Source organism: Pseudochaenichthys georgianus, chromosome 5, assembly GCF_902827115.2.
Source record: "Pseudochaenichthys georgianus chromosome 5, fPseGeo1.2, whole genome shotgun sequence".
Classification (NCBI taxonomy): domain Eukaryota; kingdom Metazoa; phylum Chordata; class Actinopteri; order Perciformes; family Channichthyidae; genus Pseudochaenichthys; species Pseudochaenichthys georgianus.
In genome coordinates this window covers 13,240,302-13,264,126 of record NC_047507.1, presented here as the reverse complement: position 1 = coordinate 13,264,126, position 23,825 = coordinate 13,240,302, and the positions used below count along the sequence as shown (strand labels likewise).

Genomic DNA, 23,825 nt, shown 5'->3' with positions numbered 1-23,825 from the left:
GATTCAGCGTGATGTTATTAGGGCCACCTGGTTGTTGATTTCTATCACAAACACTGACTGGTGCAGTGGATTCCTCCCATGAATGAATTATCTGCAAAAATATGAAATGTTAAGGAATGATATTCCATAGATCGCGGCGCATTGCACCAGTGCGGGGGTCATGAACAGTTCAAGGAAAAGTCTCTCGTGATCCTAATGGGTTTCATATCTTACCCATGACCCTGCCTTAATCCCAGACACACAGGCATCTCCTATATACAAAAATGTCCAGGGTTTGTCTTGCAAATTGTGCATTGCTGTAAACGCTGCAGACAGATTGAGATGCTATGAGTGTTCTCCTGAAGCTCAGCAGCACTGCACTACACTTTTATACACAGAATGGGCATCGGATGTCTTCACCGAGATCGTATTCGCCCCTGCAACGATCAGAACCCCCTCATTAAACACACACACACACAAGCGTACATGTATGCACACTCACAAATGCGAGCCTGCATGGCACCACGCATGCAGGCCCTGCACACAGTCACATAGCTGGGATGCACAACAAAGGGAAAAAGCGTGTGGGCCCCCCAGCTAATCTCATGTATGGAGATCATTTTCAAAACAGAACAAAATGGTGGGCCATCTCTCGGTGGCAGAGTGGGTCTCTGCAGGGGCCCCGGGGCGGGATGGCATGTAACTGTGTACAACTGTGCTGAATAAAAGATGCTGACCTAGATGGAAATCCGCCATTGGTCACTTAATGTGTCCTACATGCGTGATTGGCCTGAGACCAACCACACAGTATAGCTGTCCAATTGACCAAGAGCGGCGGCGGCGGTGGTGTGTTTGTCGCCAAATTGTTGCCAACTTCTTTGTACGGGTTTGCACAGAAATATTGTCGTTAGGATAAGAAAAATAAAATGCAATATCATCTGAGAAATATTTTAAGAATAGATCGTATTTATATCATTATGTACATTAATTGATTAGTCTATTTGTCTTGATTTACCCTGCAAACGTTCAAAGACAGAATCATGAGAAGCATTTATAGTTGCTTCATCATCAACTAACATTACATAGCTCACTGATGCAGATTGGAGTCATGCAGTGTGCCAGCGCTGGGCCATGTGGGACTAAACATAGTACATATGTCTGCAGGTCTGTGAGCATGAATGAGCCCGACTAAGAGGGTGTTTTGTATCAACATTGTACTGAGCCCTTCTACATTATTGATATGCAATTTGACTGCCCGCCATCAATAAATTATTAAGGAATTGAAAATTGTTGAGCCGGTGCTTGACAGCCTTGAAGCTCTTTGGCCTCAGTAGAAGAATGAACACGGTCGCGTGAACGTCAATGACTGTTGAACTCCAAACTGCATGAGTGTATGAAAGTCTGCAAAATGTTTTCTTTCGCTTTTCAAAGGGCTCAGGGCTATATGGCCCACACCTCCTGTTATGTAATTATCCAGCTGTTTGTTGAGAGCGTTGGTCGGGTTCAGTGAGAGCTGGGTTTCCCCCGGAGAAAGAAAGGGAGGCTGGTTCCAGATGCTCGTGGTTGCCTGGCCGACCTTGGGACTGAAACTGTGTTTAATTCTGTCGGCTCAGCCTGTCCCAACACACTGCTTCTCCCTGCTTACCGTTCTCACAACTCACAAGAACCTTTGTAATAAATACAACCTTATAAACAGGGCTTTGGTTTCACTCTCACTGGTCTGCTAGAAGAGAACTTGGTGGTGCAAAGTCCTCTGAGTTTTGGGAGAGTATAGGCGTGAAAAGAGTGGGAGGGATTTTTCAAGTTTTAAAATATAGTTTATTCTTTCTGTTTTCTCCACTGTTACCTACCCAAAGCTAAAGAAGCTTAAAGGTAATTAATTCATAATATCCATGCTGTCTGGCAGTGTCATGCATTGTGCACATTTTTGGAGAATCCATTATATTTATGGCTGCAGCATTCGATTACAATAACATGTTTAAAATGTATTAATGTTGTTCTTCATTTTAAAAAGACTACATATTTTTAAATGGTTAAAACTGAATCCTGAGGAGGATTCCCCTATATATAAGTCCTTCTCCCTTACAAAGGAAGGTTACAAAAGTACATTGTATACAACTGTCTTTTATAACATATAATAATCAGAAAGAAAAAAAATGAAATAAAAGTAATATTGGTTATTCTCCTTAAGAGGCATCAGGAACAATATTTTCTGTTGGACCATGTTCATGTAATCAAAACGCTAAAATCTGAATATATGCAAATAAATATGTTTCTCTATCAAACGCGCTTGTTTGTAAAACAGTCAGGTGTGTAACACAAAGGCTGGAGCTCTGACTCTGACAACAGCAAGAGGTTACATCCACATTGAAATTCCTTGATGATGTCCACTCTGCACCATCAGCCTCTCTGGCTAAGCCTCAGGAATACCAACCAGCTGTCAGGCCCTTACTCTCTCACTCTCCCTCGTACCATCCCTCCTGCTATCTCCCTTGTCTCGCTCTTTCTCTGTATGCTCACTCTTGTTGACTGAAGACAGGAGCTGCATCACCATTTTAATTCTGGCGTGGGTGGGTGTGCAGGTTTTATTTATTTTTCCTGCTAGAGATGCATGGAGCAAGCAGTAAGGACCCTGCACAGAGTGAAGGATCAGGGGTATGAATCCTAATGACTTCTACCAGAAGAAAGTGAGGAGAGGAGGTCTGGGGAAAATCCACCCTAAATCTCCTTCTCTCCCCCTCAGCTTGTCGCTCACCTAGACCCGTGCATTCAGCCTGTCGGTGTTTACAGGATTTGTCTCCCTTTGATTCTAATTAATTAGCTGACAATCGGGGACCGAAATGCCCCGATGTTAAAGAAAGAGAAAACAAGATGGAGGAGACCGACTCTGCTGCATAGTTTTACACACAGTTTTGATGTCAGTGCAGCATCACAGGAAGTATTTATAATGAAGCCATATTTGGAAGCCATATTGCGTAGGATGCATACATTAACTACAAGTAGCAACGTTTGTGTGACTATTTGACCCTTTAGTATCATTATTCAGAGGTAAATTGCTGTGATAAATATAGGTGGTTTTCCATGGTTTAGTCTAGGCCCCTTAGCTCCAATCAATGGGAATCATGTCGTCCTTTTTGGTTTAACCAACAAAACCTAAAGATATTCAACTTACTATCTTATATGACAAAGAATACATAGAGTGTAATGTTGTGTCTATTCACTGTGACCATGTTTTTCAATCCCACCAATGGGAAGAGAGGATTACCCTAACCATCAATACCATAAGTAATGCAACACATTATTTAAAACAATATATGTTTCATGTCATGGCAAATACCCCTTGATCCTCCTGTCCTCCTTCGACTGCTGTGCATCGGATTAATACCTTTACCGTACATATTAAAGATGCACTCGTCGATATGTCTATGAGGTGAAATGACTAAGGTTTTAATCATAGTGACCAACCCACACACATCTTACTCTGCGGCACCCCCGCACTCCAAAGAGCGCTTTAGGGTCTCTCCGTTCCTTGTTAGGGTTCTATGACATACAACTGACCTGTTCACTCTCACCACCGTCATCAACATCGTTTCCAGCTGCAACTGGCTGCTGTTGGAGCAAACACGCTTAAATACTCCACTGCACCAACAGCAGACCCACAAAGTTAAGTATCTTTGGACATAGTATACCTTTAGAGTCTGAAGAACCAGATACATTATTCAAGAGTTTGGGAACGCAGAGCTCAAAGGAAGTGAATATTGGACTTGAGAATAACCACGTCTAGACATGAGCCAACTTCAGTCTGGTTTAAAGACTCTTTAAATAAAGACTAGGATGGATATGTGTGGATAGTTAATAAGGCAAAAAGATCGCTAACAGATTAGCCATGACAACTTTATAAGGCTTATAGACATTGTTATGGAACTCTGCCATTAAGGTGCTAACCTCTGTCCCATCGCTCCTCACAGCATGCTGATTGGTCTGATCCACTGTGATTAAAAATCAAATGTATTTGTTGAAGCCTGACAAGATTATTTTTCACGTTATCTTGACTTTTCATTTTGCACCTGCCCACCAGCTGTCACTGCAGAGTCCAGCCTCACCTGTCTTCATGGCTGCTCCTCAGCCACAATATGTTTTAGAAACAGCTAGCGCTCATTTTCTTCCATAACGTCTGTTGCTGAGTTATGCCTGCTTCTTTTTGCTCAGTTCTACCTCCAGTTGTTATTCCTCCAGCCCTTTGTCTACCGCCTGTGTGCTTGGTAACTCTGTTGAAAAGACTGTCTGTGTTTGTTTTACAAACATTGTGCCGGACCATAGGATTGTATGACACATTATAATACCTTTAAGAACAAACACTTCATAAATCTTTTGCTGTACATACTTTCAAAAATACAATTAAAAAAGGGAAAATAGAGTGCCCATACATTTTCCTGAAATGTTGCACATTTGAGAAAAAAAGTCTTTCCATGAATTAAGATCTTCCCCCCCAAAAATATCTCCTTACCAACATACCTTCTAACTTCCAGATGAAGAGTTAAAATACCTGAACAACTATCCTTGGTGGGTAAGAATTCAAAAGGTTGACTTAAAGGCCATTTTTAATACTTAAAAAAAGCACCAAATGTTTTGTTACCTTATACCTTTTAGTCTTTCTACATTACATATCTACAATGTTTGTATTTTGCAGTGGAGGCAGATCATCAAGTTTTAGCTCTTGTGTTCGCACCCTCCTACTGAAGTGTTGTATACATTTTGGAGAGCACAAGAGTGTATACTGCGTACATAGACTGTGACATACTGTACACTTCTGAGCATGGAGTAGTGTTTGAGAGACCTTACATGATGTATTTATGTGCTGACTGCGCCCACTTTGATACCCTTTCTGTCATATTCAGCGCTTGAAATGTGTCCTTATGTGGCAATACAAAGTCCTTCTCTCTGTCTCTTCCAAATTCTCTGGAGACCTCAAGCCTTACTTTTACTCTTTCAGTTGCCATGGATACCTCCGGCAAGGCAGCTGATTGGAGGAAACAATAAACTCCACTCTTTCAAGCCTTTGACAAAATTGTCTCCAAACTGTCTCCAAACTGATCTAAGAGACTCCCTCACATCCCTCACATGCGCACTCATGCATGTAGATACACTTTGAATGACGCACGCACAGAGCAGCGTTGACCGTTGGATGACAGCGGAACAGAGATCAATGTAATCTCCTTCAGCACAATCCAAAGCCACTGTCATCATCTATTTATCTATCCCAGTGGAACAGGGGAAACGTGTGAAATCAATTCTGCATGCATTTAAGCAGCGGCCAGCCGCAGCGATCTGGCTCCAGAGGTGACCCCGGGTGCTCCTGCGTGGTCCTTAGAGGGGCCAAAGGTAATAGCCTGGCTTCATCTACAGCACCAAACTCTCAGTTCCGGGCAGTGAATCTTTCTTTTGTTCCCCATCTCAATATCCTCTTAATGACTCATTAGGAAGACATTTCAAATATCTTTTCTCAGCAATGTTCTTCCCTAGGTTAAATGTGTAATGCATGTTGCCTTGGTCCAATACATTGAAATCGCCTACAGCTTATAGCCTATTATATAATCCTTAAAACCTTCAAAATGCATTTAAAACGTCCAATCCTTTTACTTGTTTTGCAATTTAAAGGTAGACCTTACCAATCGCTTACAATTACGACCCTGGTAACATAGTAATAACCCTCTAATTGTGAAGTGCGCACTTACAAAAAGTTTTTCTTCTTTAAAACAAATGGTTGTGGGAATAGTTTCTTAAAGCAACAATTAGTGCCACAAATGAGTGAAAGCTGTATTCCACAATTTCAACAGTGGGCAAGTTGTGCAGTTTCTGGCATTAGCTTCATATTTGTTGTATCAACCTTCTCATCTAACTTTAACTGCAAGAAAAAAAAACCTGAATTGCCCTTTTTTTTCACAACAAAACAAACACGCGCACACACACACACACACACACACACACACACACACACACACACACACACACACACACACACACACACACACACACACACACACACACACACACACACACACACACACACACACACACACACACACACACTGTGGTCCCAAATGGCTCTTATAGATCAGTAGCAAGCAGAATAATCCAGGGATCACTGATCTCAAGTGTCCAATCCTTAACTACCAAAATCGATCAGATTTATTGAGTGACTCTTTTGTTCTTCAATACGCTTTTAAGAAAACTAAGTTTGGTGGCTTTAATACGTTTAATGATTATTGTTGTTTTATTGAGTGGAAAATATACATTAAGTTAAGAAGCTGTAATGATTTACTCTTTCAAAAGGAGCTTTCTCTGGGATCCAGCTTCTCTCACTCAGTATTTGTTACTGTTTAATGATGATGATACATGGTTGCATCACAGGAGTTCAATCATGTTTCTTAATTTTGGGCTTAATACTTCAGATTTCTCTCCTCATTATTTCAATACAGCTGTCAATTATGTTTTCACACAAAATGAGCCTTTACAACCAAAACAACAATTATTTTGTGAAAACTAAACAAATAATTTGACCCCCCAACGTTTGCAGCAATCTCAGTGAAGGCTTTTAGAACCTTAAGGCAATGCATGGTTATATAAATCAAAGGGGGAGATGATGAAACCAGGCTAGGATCAGTCCTCTTTCAAGGCGTCTCTCCAAAAAAATTAGAATAACCAAAACAGTTATGAGGCATTATTTTTTCAAATAACAGCACAATGTTTGAAACAGTGAACAAATGTTTAAAATAAATCCAACATGAATCTAGGTGTCTGGGTTTCCTGTAGAAAGTCTATTCTGTCTTCTTTGTTAGGGCAGGTGGACTGCCCCTTTGGATTAATAACAAAAATACCTGCATCATCTTTGTTGTCAGTCACAGCGTGTCTGTGTGTGTGTGTGTGTGTGTGTGTGTGTGCGCGCGTGTGTGCGTGAGTGCGTGTGTGTGTGTGTGTGCGCGCGTGTGTGCGTGAGTGAGTGCGTGTGTGTGTGTTCGTGTTAGAAAGGGTGAGTCTACTCTATACAGAACGTTTTGATGCCACCTACAGGCTCTGAAGATAACTGTTAAATGGGATTCCGACTCCAATCCAAATAAAAATACAATGTATTCAAGACAAATTAGTTGTGTTAATTTGGAATTGAGGAGTCAGTCATGCTTGCTGGTTTTTGTAAACCAAGTGGGAACTTTAAAAAAAAAAACGTAGGAACTATCATCGTGGGGCACTTGCCTTCCACCCGGACATGTGAGCGGTTGCACAGGTGCCCAGAAACGGTTTCGGCACGCCATTGTGGAAAATAGTTACTTTCACATTACTGACTCTCCTCACTGTGAGCTTGTTTCCTTAGTTGAGTTATCCCGAGTGACATAACTAAAGAAGAAACTACTCCACAATGGCTACGGACTCTTGGGCACAGGCGGTGGACGAGCAAGAAGCCGCGGCGGACTCGGTAAATCTTAACTTACGCAACACGAGCTAACGTGTTGTTAGCATGTTTAAAGGATGCTTTGGCCTGTTCCATTGCTGTTGAAATGAAACTTAACTGCTCATTCTGATCTCTTAAAGTATGAACTATTAAACGACAGTGCTGAAAGTGAATAAAGTGCCTTTTTGGACAGACAGGTCATATAAACTTACCTACCTTATGGTGTCTTTTTATCGTGGAAGTAACTAGCTCGAGCAGAGATGCTGCGTGCTCAATTAGTGACTAGCTTTAGCATTTAGCTGCCTGTTAAGGAAATGATGCAAGAGGATTTAAAACAGCTCTAGTAATGAAGTAATCGTGATTTAGCAATAGTTTGTGCCTCTTTTCTATAATGCTGTATTAACTGATAAAATGCTAGAGAGCATTTTGTTATACAAACGACTATATGTTTATCTTTACAGATCGGTGGCCTCACATTAAAAGAGAAACCAGAGGCAAATGGTAAGTGTGTGTGTGTGTGCAACATTTAGTGGGTTAAATCATCCAAGCACTGGTTTTGGTTGTAAAAATAACCCTTTTTATTTTTATTTACTATTGCAGGCACGGCAGCAATAGCAACAGACTCCAGCAGTGTAGCTGCAAAGTCGGAAGTTCAGGGAGAAAAGAAGCCTGCAGATGAAGACGACAAAGGTGGGTGGTCTGTTATATTTATACCACAACATATGTATCCTCTTTAGATGCTGCCTGACATTCACGATTGTCTTCTAGCCTTGTTGTCTCTTCTTAAGTTGTTGCAGTAATTGCAATATATCTTGTTTTCCAGACGACAAGGCGGCGCAGTCTTTATTGAACAAGTTAATTAGAAGTAATCTTGTCAGCAACACAAATCAAGTGGAAGTTCTTCAGAAGGATCCCAACTCTCCGCTCTACTCTGTCAAGTCTTTTGAGGAGTTGCGACTGTGAGTAAATCTTGTGTTTGTCCATTCACCTCTCAATATTTTATAGAAACATATATTACAATAATCCCCATAACCCATATCTATTGCAGGCGTTTTCCTTATTGTTGTCCTTGAACTGGTAGATCTTTTGGGCTACTACACTGGAATGTTTTTAAATGAGATGCTTATAAACTGGTTTTCCTTCAGACTTGGCTCAATATGTGTATTTCCTCCTTGTGCAGCAAACCACAGCTGCTTAACGGTGTGTATGGCATGGGTTTCAACCGGCCATCCAAAATCCAGGAGACGGCCTTACCGATGATGCTGGCCGAACCGTGAGTACGCGTTGCTCTAAACCAGTGTTTCTCAAACTTTTTCATACCAAGGACCACTTAACCCAGTGATTCCAAAAGTGGGGGGCGATTTGAAAAATTATTGATTCGAAAATAATATGATGCAGTACTATTACGTCTGGGTCTCTGTGTTTCATTAAAGCTCGGATCCGTGTGTGTGTGGAATGAGCCATTTTGTGTGTGTGCGCGCGAGAAAGAGAGCGTGCACCGGTATCAGATATCGTTGTTGTTAGCTTCTGGTGCTAGCGAGCTACGCTAACGGATATAAGGAGTTTTTTCAACAACAAAGTGGAAGAGAGTCCTCTCCTGTCAGACTAAAGGACTCTCTCAGTGTTATCTCAGTGGGTCTCAAACGTTTTGGTCACCATTAATGTAAACAATTATTTCCGAGGCACACGTTTATATGATCATTATAGTATAGTTAAAAATAAGATAATAAATGAAAAACAGGTATGAAATACTATATGACAGTAAAAAAAGTTTAAAAGGGTGATTTGTAAAATATCCATAAAGAAAACGTAAATCTGTTTACAGTTCTGTTTCAAATGGGTGTTGAGAGATGTATCCATAGATCTCTTCATTTTGCTCTCAAAGTGCACCAGATTGCTTTTAACTTCAATATTTAAAAATAAATCTTCCCGGGGGAGCTTGCCCCCAGCACCCCTATGTGAGCTCCACACACCACCTATAAAAATAGCACTTTACCCCTGCTTACATCTATATGCCTCGAGCCTTCATTGTAACTGTCACACTGTGTATTTGCGTGGGGATTGTTGCAGTAGAACATTCCACTGTAGCGCCCGGTACATTACTCACTGAAATATCTCAACCTAGTTCATCGCAACTCTTTCAATGCACTTTAAATTATAAGATGAACTTGCAACAGATACTTATAAATAAAACCACTAACAATTGTTGCCACATTTGCCTTTGTTCTAAGTCTTTGTGTCTTCCAGTCCACAGAATCTGATTGCCCAGTCACAGTCGGGAACAGGGAAAACAGCTGCTTTTGTCCTGGCCATGCTCAGTCATGTCGAACCCAACAACAAATATCCCCAGGTTGGTATCCCCTTTATTTAGCCATTATAGGAGATCTCTGATCGCAATCTTTAGTTTTGAAACAGTTTTTTATGACATGCTTATCACAGTATGCAGGGCCGTATCCAGGATTTCCTAAATACCGAGGTCCAAACATGCTAGGGGGGTTCGGGGGTAAAACCCCCCCCCCCCGAGATTTTCGGGATTTTCATGATCTAGTTAGGTGCTTTTTAAGTCATGTGATGAACAGAAACACAAGCAGCCTGCTGGAGTCAGATATCTAGATCCCTCATCACTCCTCCTCTGGAGTCAGATCTCTAGATCCCTCATCACTCCTCCTCTGGACTCAGATCTCTAGATCCCTCATCACTCCTCCTCTGGAGTCAGATCTCTAGATCCCTCATCACTCCTCCTCTGGACTCAGATCTCTAGATCCCTCATCACTCCTCCTCTGGACTCAGATCTCTAGATCCCTCATCACTCCTCCTCTGGACTCAGATCTCTAGATCCCTCATCACTCCTCCTCTGGAGTCAGATCTCTAGATCCCTCATCACTCCTCCTCTGGACTCAGATCTCTAGGTCCCTCATCACTCCTCCTCTGGACTCAGATCTCTAGGTCCCTCATCACTCCTCCTCTGGACTCAGATCTCTAGGTCCCTCATCACTCCTCCTCTGGACTCAGATCTCTAGATCCCTCATCACTCCTCCTCTGGAGTCAGATCTCTAGATCCCTCATCACTCCTCCTCTGGAGTCAGATCTCTAGATCCCTCATCACTCCTCCTCTGGAGTCAGATCTCTAGATCCCTCATCACTCCTCCTCTGGACTCAGATCTCTAGATCCCTCATCACTCCTCCTCTGGAGTCAGATCTCTAGATCCCTCATCACTCCTCCTCTGGACTCAGATCTCTAGATCCCTCATCACTCCTCCTCTGGACTCAGATCTCTAGGTCCCTCATCACTCCTCCTCTGGACTCAGATCTCTAGGTCCCTCATCACTCCTCCTCTGGACTCAGATCTCTAGATCTCTCATCACTCCTCCTCTGGACTCAGATCTCTAGGTCCCTCATCACTCCTCCTCTGGACTCAGATCTCTAGATCTCTCATCACTCCTCCTCTGGAGTCAGATCTCTAGATCCCTCATCACTCCTCCTCTGGACTCAGATCTCTAGATCCCTCATCACTCCTCCTCTGGAGTCAGATCTCTAGATCCCTCATCACTCCTCCTCTGGAGTCAGATCTCTAGATCCCTCATCACTCCTCCTCTGGAGTCAGATCTCTAGATCCCTCATCACTCCTCCTCTGGACTCAGATCTCTAGATCCCTCATCACTCCTCCTCTGGAGTCAGATCTCTAGGTCCCTCATCACTCCTCCTCTGGACTCAGATCTCTAGATCTCTCATCACTCCTCCTCTGGACTCAGATCTCTAGGTCCCTCATCACTCCTCCTCCGGACTCAGATCTCTAGATCTCTCATCACTCCTCCTCTGGAGTCAGATCTCTAGATCTCTCATCACTCCTCCTCTGGAGTCAGATCTCTAGATCCCTCATCACTCCTCCTTTGGACTCAGATCTCTAGATCACTCCCCCGCTGCTCCGATACAAGTCCAGGGCCCTTTCTAATTTCTCTAATTCCCCTCCTATCCTCGAGACTTAGTCCCGCCCACAGGAGATGCGAGCGGAGGACTCGAAGAGGGGAACCGAGGAGAGAGGAGGGGAAGCAGCAGGCGGTTAGAGAAATGAGAACTCCTCTCCTCTGAGCGGTCATTTTAAAGAGACGTCCATTAATGATGACAGGAGGCACAGCAGCCCTCTGTCTGATGGACAGATGTGTTCATGACGACTTATATATTTACTTTGATTCATTCACAGTGCGGTATAATGAGACAATAACAGGCTACAGATGTGGGGACACACACACATTTTATATATATTTTATATAATCAAACAAGTATGAGAGCACTCTCATAATAACGTAACACTATCAGAGACTGGATATATCCCCCTCTCCCCCCTCTGGTCGCTAGAATGAGGAAAATAAATTACACACCAAAAGTTGTATTTACAATAAGGCTGTCAAGTTAACGCAAACAAAAATTAACGTCACTAATTATTTTAACGCATGTGTATTTTTTGTCCTCGGCCGCCCGTAGTTTCAGAGCGCATCGAGTTTAAAATACCATCTACAAGCTGATGCTGACAGCCCCGCTCCTGCTGCCCGCTTGCGGCAGACCACACTTCCACGCTCACCGGCAGGCACCGACTGGCCATCGGGAGGACCGGGCGGGAAGAACGGGCACACCTTACGTGTATTGTTGTTGTTAGCATCTGGTGCTAGCTAGCTACGCTAACGGATATAAGGAGCTGTTTAAATTAAAACAGAGGAGCGACATTTCGCCGACAACTGCGCCGAGCACTTGACCTTATGCAGGAAGCCAGACAGTGGGACATTGTACGAGAAGTCAGCACACTCAGCACGGATAGTGCGCGCAACATGATCGCAGCGTCCAGGCAGCTCCCATTCGAGCGTATGCCTTGAGTTGCACATAGCTCCAACGATCCATCACAGTGTCTCCACACGCACACACACACACACACACACACACACACACACACACACACACACACACACACACACACACACACACACACACACACGTATTTTCATCTAAATAATCTTGTCTCCAAGGCAGAATCGCTAGACCACCTTAACATGCTTATTATTATGTTCATTCGTCAATGTTTTAACGTTACTGCCAACATAATTAGTCATGTTATGATTTGTGGGGTTGACTTTTTTGATTATGATTACAACGGTTACTAGAGCACAACATTGTTAAAATATCTAACTTCTTTTTGCTATTAAAAGCGCTCCGGATTATTTCATTTTACTTTAAAAACTCTTTTAAACTTTAAATTGTTTAAAATGTAAGGTGAAAACGTTTTCATAATGCAATAGTGTATTGGAGCAATATTAGTATTGTATTATTGTAGTATGAGAGAGGTTCCAGGTTGAATTGAGGCGGATATTTGTAGTGTTCAGAGGTTATGTTTAATATTCATGAGAATATTTGTCATTGATCAAATGATAAACAAACATTTGCATAGAGCATATGTGTCCACTCATATGTTGATAAGAGTATTAAAAACTTGAAAAAGATCCCTCTAAGGAACATTTAGAACAGATAAAAAATGTGCGATTAATCGCGATTAACTATTTTAATCGACTGACAGCCCTAATTTACAAATATTAAAAGTAAGCAGAGGAAACAAAACCAACTGAGACCCGTCTGTCCGCTGCATCTACGCACACACTGTACCACACACACCTACACCACACACACCTACACACTGTACCACACACACACACCTACAGCTCCTAAAGCATAATCAGGCTACAGCCATTGTGTATTTTATTGTGAAGCACTAAATGGTTTTAGAAAAATATCAACTCTTTGTTTGTAGATATCTACTAAACTAAAGCAAATAAAGAGAGTAGGCCTGTTATACTGAGTGATATATATTATACACACTGCTTTCTGCACGGACCTCACAGCTCTTCTCTCTGTAAACATCGCGTTGTGATGAAAGCAGTTAATAAAATAATATACAGGGGATGCATGCAGAGCTGTCATTGGCTGAGATCAGTCCGGCCGTGCGTCACGACTCTTTGAAACATCTCTGTTGCCGGAAATGCATCCACGGAGGAGCCGTGGAGGACTCATCGGTGTATCCTCGATTATAGCTCCTCCAGAGAGCCTCCTCAACGCTCAATCCTCGGTCCTCGACGTGCATTTAGAGAAACGAGATGTCCTTCAACATGGCGTGCTGAAATTCATTTCCGGGTCACTACCGGAGGACCGAGGAGTCGAGGAGGGGAAATCTTTGAAATGAGAAAGGGCCCGGGCTGCGGTGGTTTGTTGATATATGTCGTCTTCTTCTGTTTGTTTAATAGAGGCTACGTAGTTATGCAGCGCCCCCATCGTCAGTAAATGGAAGTACTCCAAAGAACCCCGTTTAGTGCAGTTATTTCACAAGTTTTGTTATATACACAGCTCGGAAAAAAAGAATGGTGGATACGGCCCTGACAGTATGTGGTAGTGTCACTCCCAAAATATTTTTTATTCTTGAAAGGCATCGCCCTTAATCCTTCCCACTCGTTTTGTTTGTCCTTCAGTGCCTGTGTGTGTCACCTACCTATGAACTGGCACTTCAGACTGGCAAGGTAATCGAGCAGATGGGAAAACAATATGAGGAGGTCAAACTCGTCTACGCCATCAGAGGAAACAAATGTAAGACTTCTCTGTTGTTTACTTTGCTACATCTACAATGGATGATCTACATTTAAAAATAATTTTTTTTTTCTATGCATTTTTTCTTGTGTTTTACTTGTACTTGTTTCTTGTGATTGTTCCAGTGCCACGGGGCACAAAGCTGCATGAACAGATCGTCATTGGCACGCCTGGTACCATGCTGGACTGGTGCAGTAAATTCAAGTTCATAGACCCCAAGAAGATCAAGGTGTTTGTGCTTGACGAGGCCGACGTCATGATCGCCACACAGGGTCACCAGGACCAGAGCATCCGCATCCAGAGGTCAGAAAGAAACGGGTTCATTGAGAAGAAGAAAAAGATCTTGGAAGATCTTGGCATACACTACTTTTTTTAGCTTGTAAATTAGATTCTCTCTTACCTGCCACTCAGGATGCTGCCTGAAAACTGCCAGATGTTACTGTTCTCCGCCACGTTTGAAGAGACTGTGTGGAACTTCGCCCAGCGCATTGTGCCTGGACCCAACATCATCAAGTTGAAGAGAGAGGAGGAGACGCTGGATACCATCAAACAGTACTATGTGCTGTGCAACAGCAGAGAGGAGAAGTTCCAAGCCCTGTGTAATATCTACGGAGCCATCACCATCGCCCAGGCCATGGTCTTCTGCCATGTGAGTTCATGCAATTTACTTTCATGGTCGCAATACATTCTCAGCTGAACCCCTAATTGTATAGGATTAAAGAAATACAGACTTTTTTGCAAAGCTTTCTTATCTGTGTTTTCTATATGAGAGATTAGAGCTTGGCAAAACTTTCAGTTTAGTTTGCTTACTTTACCAACTCTTTCAACACAGTGCCTTTGTGGGCTTGTGTTGCCATTTTTTCACATTTGGACCTTTGTTACATTACCATTGTCCGATTATTGGCCAAGTTATGACACACAGTTTTCTGCCTGATCTAGACAAGGAAGACTGCGGGCTGGCTGGCAGGCGAGCTGTCCAGAGAAGGCCACCAGGTGGCGCTGCTCAGCGGAGAGATGCAGGTGGAGCAGAGGGCCGCTGTCATCGATCGCTTCAGAAACGGAAAGGAGAAAGTTCTGGTCACCACAAACGTCTGTGCCCGAGGTAAAGCCATTAAAACAGGCAGAGTCTATATCAAGTGACGTGAGCAGTTTTTTACATTGAAAAGACAATTTTTCCATATGTATTGACTTATCTGCAATTGAGATATACTGTATGTCTTAGGTGGGATGGTTAGCCGAGTGAATGTGTGAATTTACAGAGAAGCATTGTATGACTCTGTTCCAGCCCGCAAAATACTAGAGGGAATCGTGAAACTACCAATTGTTTCTTATTGTTACATTAATGCAGCGTTTCTCAAAGTGTGGGGCGCGCCCCACTGGCGGGGCGCAGAGATGTGATAGGTGGGTAGCAAATGGACGCGAAAATCGGGAGGGTTGGCAAGTATGCTCCTCATCTCCACCGCTCCCATGTTTTATTTTGTGTTGCCATAATTAGTCTCTCTGCGTTTCTGCGCTGGGCTAATGCTAATGCGAGGATAATAAAATGGCGGCTTCACACAACTTTTTGGGAGTTTTACGGGGCGTGGTTTGCAATCCGCCCAGCCAATCAGACAAAGGAACCTTTTTCTCCCACGAAGGTCCCTGCTCTCTAGCAGGGACGGAAAAGGGGGTGAAAAGGTTCTCATGAACTAATTTTAGTTCCGGCTCTTTTTGGTGTGAACGCAACAAAAGAGTTCTCATGAACTAAGTTCTCATGAACCTTTGTGGGAAAAGTACTGCGGTGTGAATGCGCCTAATGTGTACTATAGCAGGGGTTCCCAAACTTTGCCATGCCAAGGACCCCCCTGTTGCAATTTTCTTTTTTAAATGAGTACATTATGATGGAAAATATGACAAATTAATCATACAGCTTAATACATTTTCTTAATATATATTTGTATTAATAATCAGTTATTCTTCTAAATTTTTTTTGTATTTATCGTACGCACGTTGCCACTACATTTGGGGGCCTTTCGCCTGATCAAAGCTGTCACTCCGCTTTTTTTGCCGGTCATAGCCCCACTGCCCCCATCTGAACACACACCCACACAACGAGACTAGTCAAGTCCATTTGTCAACAAAGTTATCTTCTGAAATAAATCTGATGTATGCAAGCAATTCTGCGACATTTGCTACGTCCTTGCTCTCATCCAGCTGCAGAGCCAAATATTCACTAGCTCTCACTTGCTCCAAAAGCTGAGCAGATACTCAGTTTCACTCTCAGTAGCGGCAGCTCGATTCTGATTGGCTTGAAGGGCGGTCATGTGATTTAAAAACAAAAAATATTAAAAGATTGGCATCAAAGGACACATAGATTGATAGATATGCAGTTATAAATAACATTAATAAAAAAAAGTAACTTACATTTTTTCTTCCCTTTCCCTCAAAGTTTGCGTGACCCCCCTGGCGGCCCCCCGAGGGGTTGAAAAACACTGTACTATAGGACAGTAACAAAACAAAAAAAGTTCAGAGGGGGAGTGATTAGTAAAATATGCATAAATAAAAAGAAAGAATGGTAACATAAGATAAGAATAAATAAGTTTAAATGATTTGTTATTGGTTGTGATCATATTCTAAAGATGTTTGGATTATTGAAAATCATACAGCTCCCTTTCATAGTGTTGAGAGCTGTATCCATAAATTCATGTGGTGCTCAAAGTGCACCAGATTGAGGCATTTCACTTCAACATTTAAAAAAAAAAAAAAAAAACTCTTCCCGGGGGTGCATACCCCCGGACCCCCCTAGAGAAGGTGAGGCCCCCCCCCCTAGAGGAGGTGAGGCCCACCCTAGAGGAGGTGAGGCCCCCCCCTAGAGGAGGTGAGGCCCATCCACCCCCAAATAAAGCAGGTTAAAATAATTAAATTGCTACATTTTCTTTTAGTAAACATTGAAAACGGGTCCCACAGACCCAAACAGCACACCAAGGTTAAAGGTAAGCATATAATAATGTTCAAATGTGCTAAATATATACACTGCAAAAAAAGAGGAATAAAAGTAGCTCACGACTTGTTTTATTTTTTGAAAGTAGCTCTCATCCTAAAAAAGGTTGGAGACCCCTGTTATAGAACGACACATTTGACAATTTTAAGCTTGGCCTACCATTTTATTGGAGCGAGGAGGAACAGATGGAGCTTGAAAAGGCCCACCTGTTCAAAGTGGGGAATGACAGAAAAAGTTTGAGAACCACTACACTAATAATGAAAGGATTGGCAGTAGGGCTGCAACAAACGACTAATTTGATAATTGATTAATCTATCAATTAATGAAACGATTAATCGACTATTCGGACTATTATGCCTTGCACAATTTCTCAAACGCTCTTATTTAGCCATCAACTTTTAGATTTAGCTTGAGGTTGTTTTAGGCATGTGGAAACTAACAATAAAGATGAATACTTGATTCAAAAATACATATATTATTACATTAACTAAACACATTTTGAACAAAATTAACATTGCTTTTTATTTAAATAAAATAATATTTCACATCAAAAGAAACAACATTGTTTTAACAAACCGTATTAAATAATGTGATGACAGAACTGTAAACTGAATAGCTGAAACTTTAACAAAATAAATAACTCAGTTACCTCTAATCATTAACCCATGTTTGTATAATTGAGTTAACTCCGTGTGTTGCTGCTAGCATACATAATACCTGACGTGGAAACGTTACTCGTGGTAGTGGAGGGGGCTACAGAGCTTCTAGAAAGACAGTCGAACACGGTGCATTTCTCCGTCTGGATGTGGTGCACTTTTGCAAGATGTTTAGACAAATTGCTCGTGTTACCGCCCTTACATGCTAAACTCTTATTGCACTTTTGGCAACGAGCATTCTCCACCTGGAGACGAGTAAAGTTTAACCACACCTCGGAGCGCGTTCTCTCCGCCATCTCCTCTGTGTGTGTGTGTGTGTGTGTGTGTGTGTGTGTTGCTGCATGTAGCAGCTGCGTGTGTGCCAACTGCCCCGCCCCCTCGCACACAGACGGGGAGAGAAAGATTGAAAATACATCATAGACGCATTTTTGTTTGTCTTTTTGCATTTTAGAAACGAGTTGGCGACACTAAAACTGTGATATAATGCTTATGTAGCAATAATACATGACATATATTTTGTAAATGTCTCCAGTACCGATAAAAAGACCAATAACGTTGGAGCTTAACGGTGCGTAAAACACACGTGATGACGTCACCAACGAATCGACGACCGAATTAGTTGGCAACTAATTTGGTAATCGATTAAGTCGATTAGTTGTTGCACCCCTAATTGGCAGGACATCGGCAGGTGACTTGGTCCATCTGGCTTTCTGTCGTTCATCTTGGTGTAGGGCAGTGGTTCTCAAAGTGGGGGGCGCGCCCCCCCAGAGGGGCGCAGAGGCATGCCAGGGGGGCGAGAGAGACCAGGAGGAAAAATGGTTATAAAAAAAAAAAAACATATTTCGAAAAATTATTGATTCTAAAATAATATGATGCAGTACTATTACGTCTGGGTCTCTGTGTTTCATTAAAGCTCGGCTCTGTGTGTGTGTGGAACGAGCCATTTTGTGTGTGTGCGTGAGCAAGAGAGAGAGAGCGCACCGGTACCGGAGATCGTTGTTGTTAGCTTCTGGTGCTAGTGAGCTACGCTAACGGATATAAGGAGTTTTTTCAACAACAAGGTGGAGGAGAGCCCTCAGTGAGCTAAAGGACTCTCTGTGTTATCTCAGTGGGTCTCAAATGTTTTGGTCACCATTAGTATAAACAATTATTTCTGAGGCACACATTTATATGATTATTATAGTTATATAAAAATAAGAGAATAAAGGAAAACAGCTATGAAATACTATATGACAGTAAAACAATAATAAAGTTTAAAAGGGAGTGATTTGTAAAATATCCATAAAGAAAAAGTAATCTGTTTACAGTTCTGTTTCAAATGGGTGTTGAGAGATGTATCCATAGATCTCTTCATTTTGCTCTCAAAGTGCACCAGATTGCTTTTAAATTCAATATTTATAAATCTTCCCGGGGGAGCTTGCCCCCGGACCCCCCTATGTGAGGTCCACACACCACCTATAAAAATAGCACTTTACCCCTGCTTACACCTATATGCCGTGAGCTGATATCGAGCCTTCATTGTAACAGTCGCGGGTACACTGTGTATATGCGTGGGGGGTGTTGCAGTAGAAAATTCCACTGTAGCGCCCGGTACATTAATGGGAAACCCTAAATGTTTGAGCACCCTCTATGAAACATCAAGCTACCCCACAGCCCCCCGAAAATAAATCTCTGGCGCCGCCACTGAGCCTGACTATTTGTGTTGGGAGGGCCCGACTTTTTTTTTTCTCAAAAGGGGGGGCCTGACAGAAAAAGTTTGAGAACCACTGGTTTAGAGACATTTATCATGCACTTGCACTGACTTTCCACTGAGTGGCAGTGTATGGGATGATGCAATAGGGTCCTATGTAGTGGCTGATCAGGGTTCCCACGGTACCTGGAAAACATGGAATTCATTTTTTCTTTTTCCAGGTATGGAGAAGTCATGGAAACTGAGCAAAAGTGAACACTTACATGGAAATAGAAACAGTTGTCCTGGAAATTGTTATTGAATGAGGTGTAAAATAGTAATAAAATGAAACTATTGAGCACAGAATTAAGATGAGTTTATAAAAACACTTTACATGTAAACAGCTTTACTGTAGAAATGAAATAGAAATGGATGATCCCATGTTGTAGAGCATGCTCTTGGCATCCTATATGGTATATTGGATGTTGGAATTTAATGCAGGCAACTTGGTGATATGGACTTTAAAAGTATAGTTTCGGATTGGTGGACTTCAGGAATAATAACGTTACTCGCGATCTCAATAGAAGGGTCAAATACATGCATTTCCCAGCCAACACGGGAGCCTTGACATCTACAGTGAAACTTCTTATGCAAGTTTATCCTCAAATGTAAGTAGCTGTGTTTAACTGTGGTAAACTTGGGTTTATCAACGTTAGTTAGTAAGCAGTGCAATCTTGCTAACTAGCTAGCAACTTGAGTTTGTTTTGAATTTGGATTTGTTAATGATGGTTAGCAAGCACATGGAGTGCAATCTTGCTAGCCAACATTCAGTTTTCTAACTAACTAGCTAGTGTTGGCTAGCTTGCATTGCTAGCTAACTACCAATACATTTTCACATTAGGCTGTGACATTACTTCTATACTAGTTGACATGAATAGTCTAGTCTTGATACATTTTGTAACATTCATTCTTATATCTACTTTTAGCTATTTTGTGATTTTTCGTTTTTTTCTTAAAAAAAATTATACTAGAAAATAGGAACATTTGGGGTGAGACATTTTTGAAAAATCATTGATCATGCCTAGACTGATTCTATACATCTATACTGTTAAGCTAAGCTTACTAGTGGGGTTGCTGTACTGAGGAACCACAGGGGAACCAGCCTTATGTTTTCCCTTTTAGGTTCATTAGTAAGACTCATAATCTCAAATGTGTGATGCATTACGGGAGTGAGTGACAATGACACGCGGCAGATTCAAGTCACATTGGAAAGATGACTCTCAATACAAGGACTGGATTGGAGAGGTACCAGGAGGAGATGTCCACAAGGCTTATTGCAAGTTTGCCGCAAGTCATTTGACATCAGCAATATGGGGGTCGCTTCCCTCAAGAGCCATTCAAAAGGACAAACCCACACCAAGTTAGCTGGATGGCTAAATAATAAAAGAAGAATGACATATTTCTTGACTACAAAAACAGGAGAGGGAAGAAGCGGCCCAACAAGCCAGGATATCGAAAGTGACAGTCAGGTGCCCAGTACCAGCAGTGAACAGCCTACGGAAAAAGGCTCTGGAGCTCAGGGGAAAAAAATGTTTTCAAGCCAAGCTGTATTTGAAGCAGAGATTCGCTGGGTCATGAAGATGGTCAGGTCACACTTCACAAGCTTCAGGGGCCTATAGATCATCACTTAATATGGTACCTGGAAAATCAGGAGGTAGCATGGAAAAAAAATTCAAGGCAAGCGTGGGAACCCTGCTGATGGTGCAACTATGCAAAAACACAAAAACATGCATATACAAGAACCTTTTTGAATAGCTGTCTACTGTAGTGACTTCTATGCGTGAAAGGGTTACAAATATTTAAGGAAAAATACTTTATATAATCATGATTACATACCTGAGCAATCGGGGGAAGTTTGAATAAAAACTATTTAATTATTATAGTATATAACGTATGCATTGGGTACATGTACAACAGTGTATTACAATTCTGCCCATCTTCATCGTTTTTTCCCTTGTAATATGTATGTGTGTCTCCACCTTTTCTGACATTCAGGTATCGACGTCGAGCAGGTTTCTGTGGTGATCAACTTCGACCTTCCTGTCGACAGGGATGGTAACCCGGACAACGAGACATACCTGCACAGGATTGGTCGCACAGGTCGATTTGGCAAAAGAGGACTGGCCATCAACATGGTGGACAGCAAGGCGAGCATGAATATCCTCACCAGGATCCAGGAGCATTTCAGTAAGTCTGCAGCACGTGCACACACACACACACACACACACACACACACACACACACACACACACACACACACACACACACACACACACACACACACACACACACACACACACACACACACACACACACACACACACACACTCTTATACACAATCAAGTTGATGAGGTTATTTCATACTGTTTAATTTTGTTGGAGGAGGAATATCCATAACGGATGTTTTTAAAAGTGATCAGCCATGCGTCAACCCTCTAAAAATGAACCCCGCTATTTTCTTTGGTTTCTGCCTCTGCAGGTAAGAACATCGAGAAACTAGACACGGATGATCTGGATGAAATTGAGAAAATCGCCAGCTAAAGAGAGCAGCGTTTATCACACCAAGGACGCCCCACTCCCCCTCCCCTCCCCTCTTGGCTCTCCAAGGACTGTACGCTCCTACAGTGTTTTAGGCTTTTATTTCTTTTAGCTGTCAGAGTGAAGAGCAAAGCCACAAACGCAGCATATGTTTACAAGTGGATTCTGTCTCCCCTCTGAAGAGTGTTTTGTAATTCTCGGGAACATACCCCATTTCACTCTTTGTACTCTTTGAATAAAGTCTATGATTTTATTGCTGTGTATTGTAATAATGCAGCCACAGTGGGCTCTGTTTAACTGAACACAGAGTTCAAAACACTATTTGGTTCTGGCTGTAGTGGTGACATGATACGAAATTTTAAAAGGAGCAAAGTATGATTTGAATGTAAGCGTATCACGTAGACCATTACAGCAGTTACAGCTGTAAATTAATTGACTACAAAACCCCGGTACAAAGTGTGAAGTTGGGTTTGCTGCCGAGCGGTAGTTTAATCATTGAGATTGTTAATGAGGGTTATGGTTGGGTTTCAAGGGTCTATGCAAACTTATCAACCTGTGATAGCTATTTTCAAATAATATCAACCTGTATTCACATCAAATAAATGAATCCTGAATTAACCTCAGCTTTAGCGTCAGGGTGTGTAGTCAAATGGCTGCCGAGAGTCATAAGACACTAATAACTCCAAGTCATGGACATACACATATTTTTTGTTAAGCTAGTATTTAACCATCATTCACCCACACATCTTACGCATGTCATTTGTATCCTTTTTTAAATGATTACGGCTTTTATCGGGATATCTTGGCACCACTTCCGAGCATTAATCACTCATAAAACCTCATTTTATTTCTAATGTGGACATCAGTGTCACTCTTCATCATTGTTTCCAATCAGGGTCTCCAGTTTGACCTGACTCAGCTACATTCACCCAGACTGTGCTGTTATTATAACGCAATGCCTTCCTCAAGTGCATTATATAGACATATGATTTTGTTTCTAAGACATTGGGCTTCATATTCTGACTAACACTTGACATTTTGATTATATATTGAGCGTCTTTAGGATGTGTGAAACCAAATGCTGAATTGACTGAGGACCTATGCCAATCAGATTCATTGTGTTGCTTCAACACTGACGCATGGATAAATAAACATGTACTTGTGTACATATAAAAAAGAAATAGGTTAAAGTAGTTTTTACTGAGTGTTACTTCTAAGAAGTGCAAAAAAAAATACATTCCTCACGAGGTTCAATTTTGACAGACACTTCGAATACGGTGAGCCTAAATCAGTTCATCTTGCATCAGGGGTACACCATAGGAACAGTGGGTGGTCTGGTGCATTTGATAACATGCTGGAACATTAAGAGCAGTGATTTAACCTCGTACAAACCTCATCTGGCTCTCACCGAAATTAAGAAGACGGCTGGTGGTAGTCCGGTTTTAATGGACTGTTTACGGATGATTAGAAACAAGTGAGAGTGCTCTGTGAAAACTTTCGGGTAAAGAACCAATGTATGCAGTTTTATTTGGACATCTGGATGTAAAAATGATCAGTGAGTGTGCATTTTGTTGATCCATAATGTAAAAAACCACTGTACCAGAGCCATGGACACTCAAAGCAGTTTTGGCTGCAGGACTTAATTCTCCTCTTCTCCACCTGTTCTATACCTGGTTTGATAATATTCAGAACCCTGTTCATACACAGGAGTAATACTGCCTGACGAGGCTTAAAGAACATTGTCTGTAACCTGAAGGTCATGTGTAGACAGTGATAGGTTCAAGGTGTGTGGTATTCTGTAGCTGCGTTCATGGACACAGTTTATGTATTGTTAATCTGAATTAAAACAACGTGAACATGTTATCTGGATGAAG

At 41.9% G+C, this 23,825-nt stretch overlaps 2 protein-coding genes across 2 annotated transcripts in view; one reads left to right on the top strand and one right to left on the bottom strand.

Annotated features, from left to right (window-relative positions):
- The window catches only part of LOC117446133 (trypsin-like), a 33,415-nt gene extending 25,538 nt beyond the window's left edge, over positions 1-7,877 (bottom strand). Inside the window, exon 1 of the mRNA XM_034082141.2 lies at positions 7,643-7,877. The gene's annotated coding sequence lies outside the window, so the exon portion shown is untranslated. The remainder of the gene's footprint in view (positions 1-7,642) is intronic.
- Positions 7,239-23,814, top strand: ddx19b (DEAD-box helicase 19b). The gene is made up of 12 exons (XM_034082384.2): positions 7,239-7,450; positions 7,888-7,927; positions 8,027-8,116; positions 8,250-8,385; positions 8,607-8,699; positions 9,674-9,776; positions 13,933-14,047; positions 14,173-14,350; positions 14,459-14,696; positions 14,987-15,149; positions 21,408-21,599; positions 21,893-23,814. Exons 1-12 carry the CDS (start codon positions 7,394-7,396, stop codon positions 21,952-21,954), a joined length of 1,467 nt encoding a protein of 488 aa, XP_033938275.1. The 5' UTR covers positions 7,239-7,393; the 3' UTR covers positions 21,955-23,814.
- Positions 23,815-23,825: the final 11 nt, after the last annotated feature.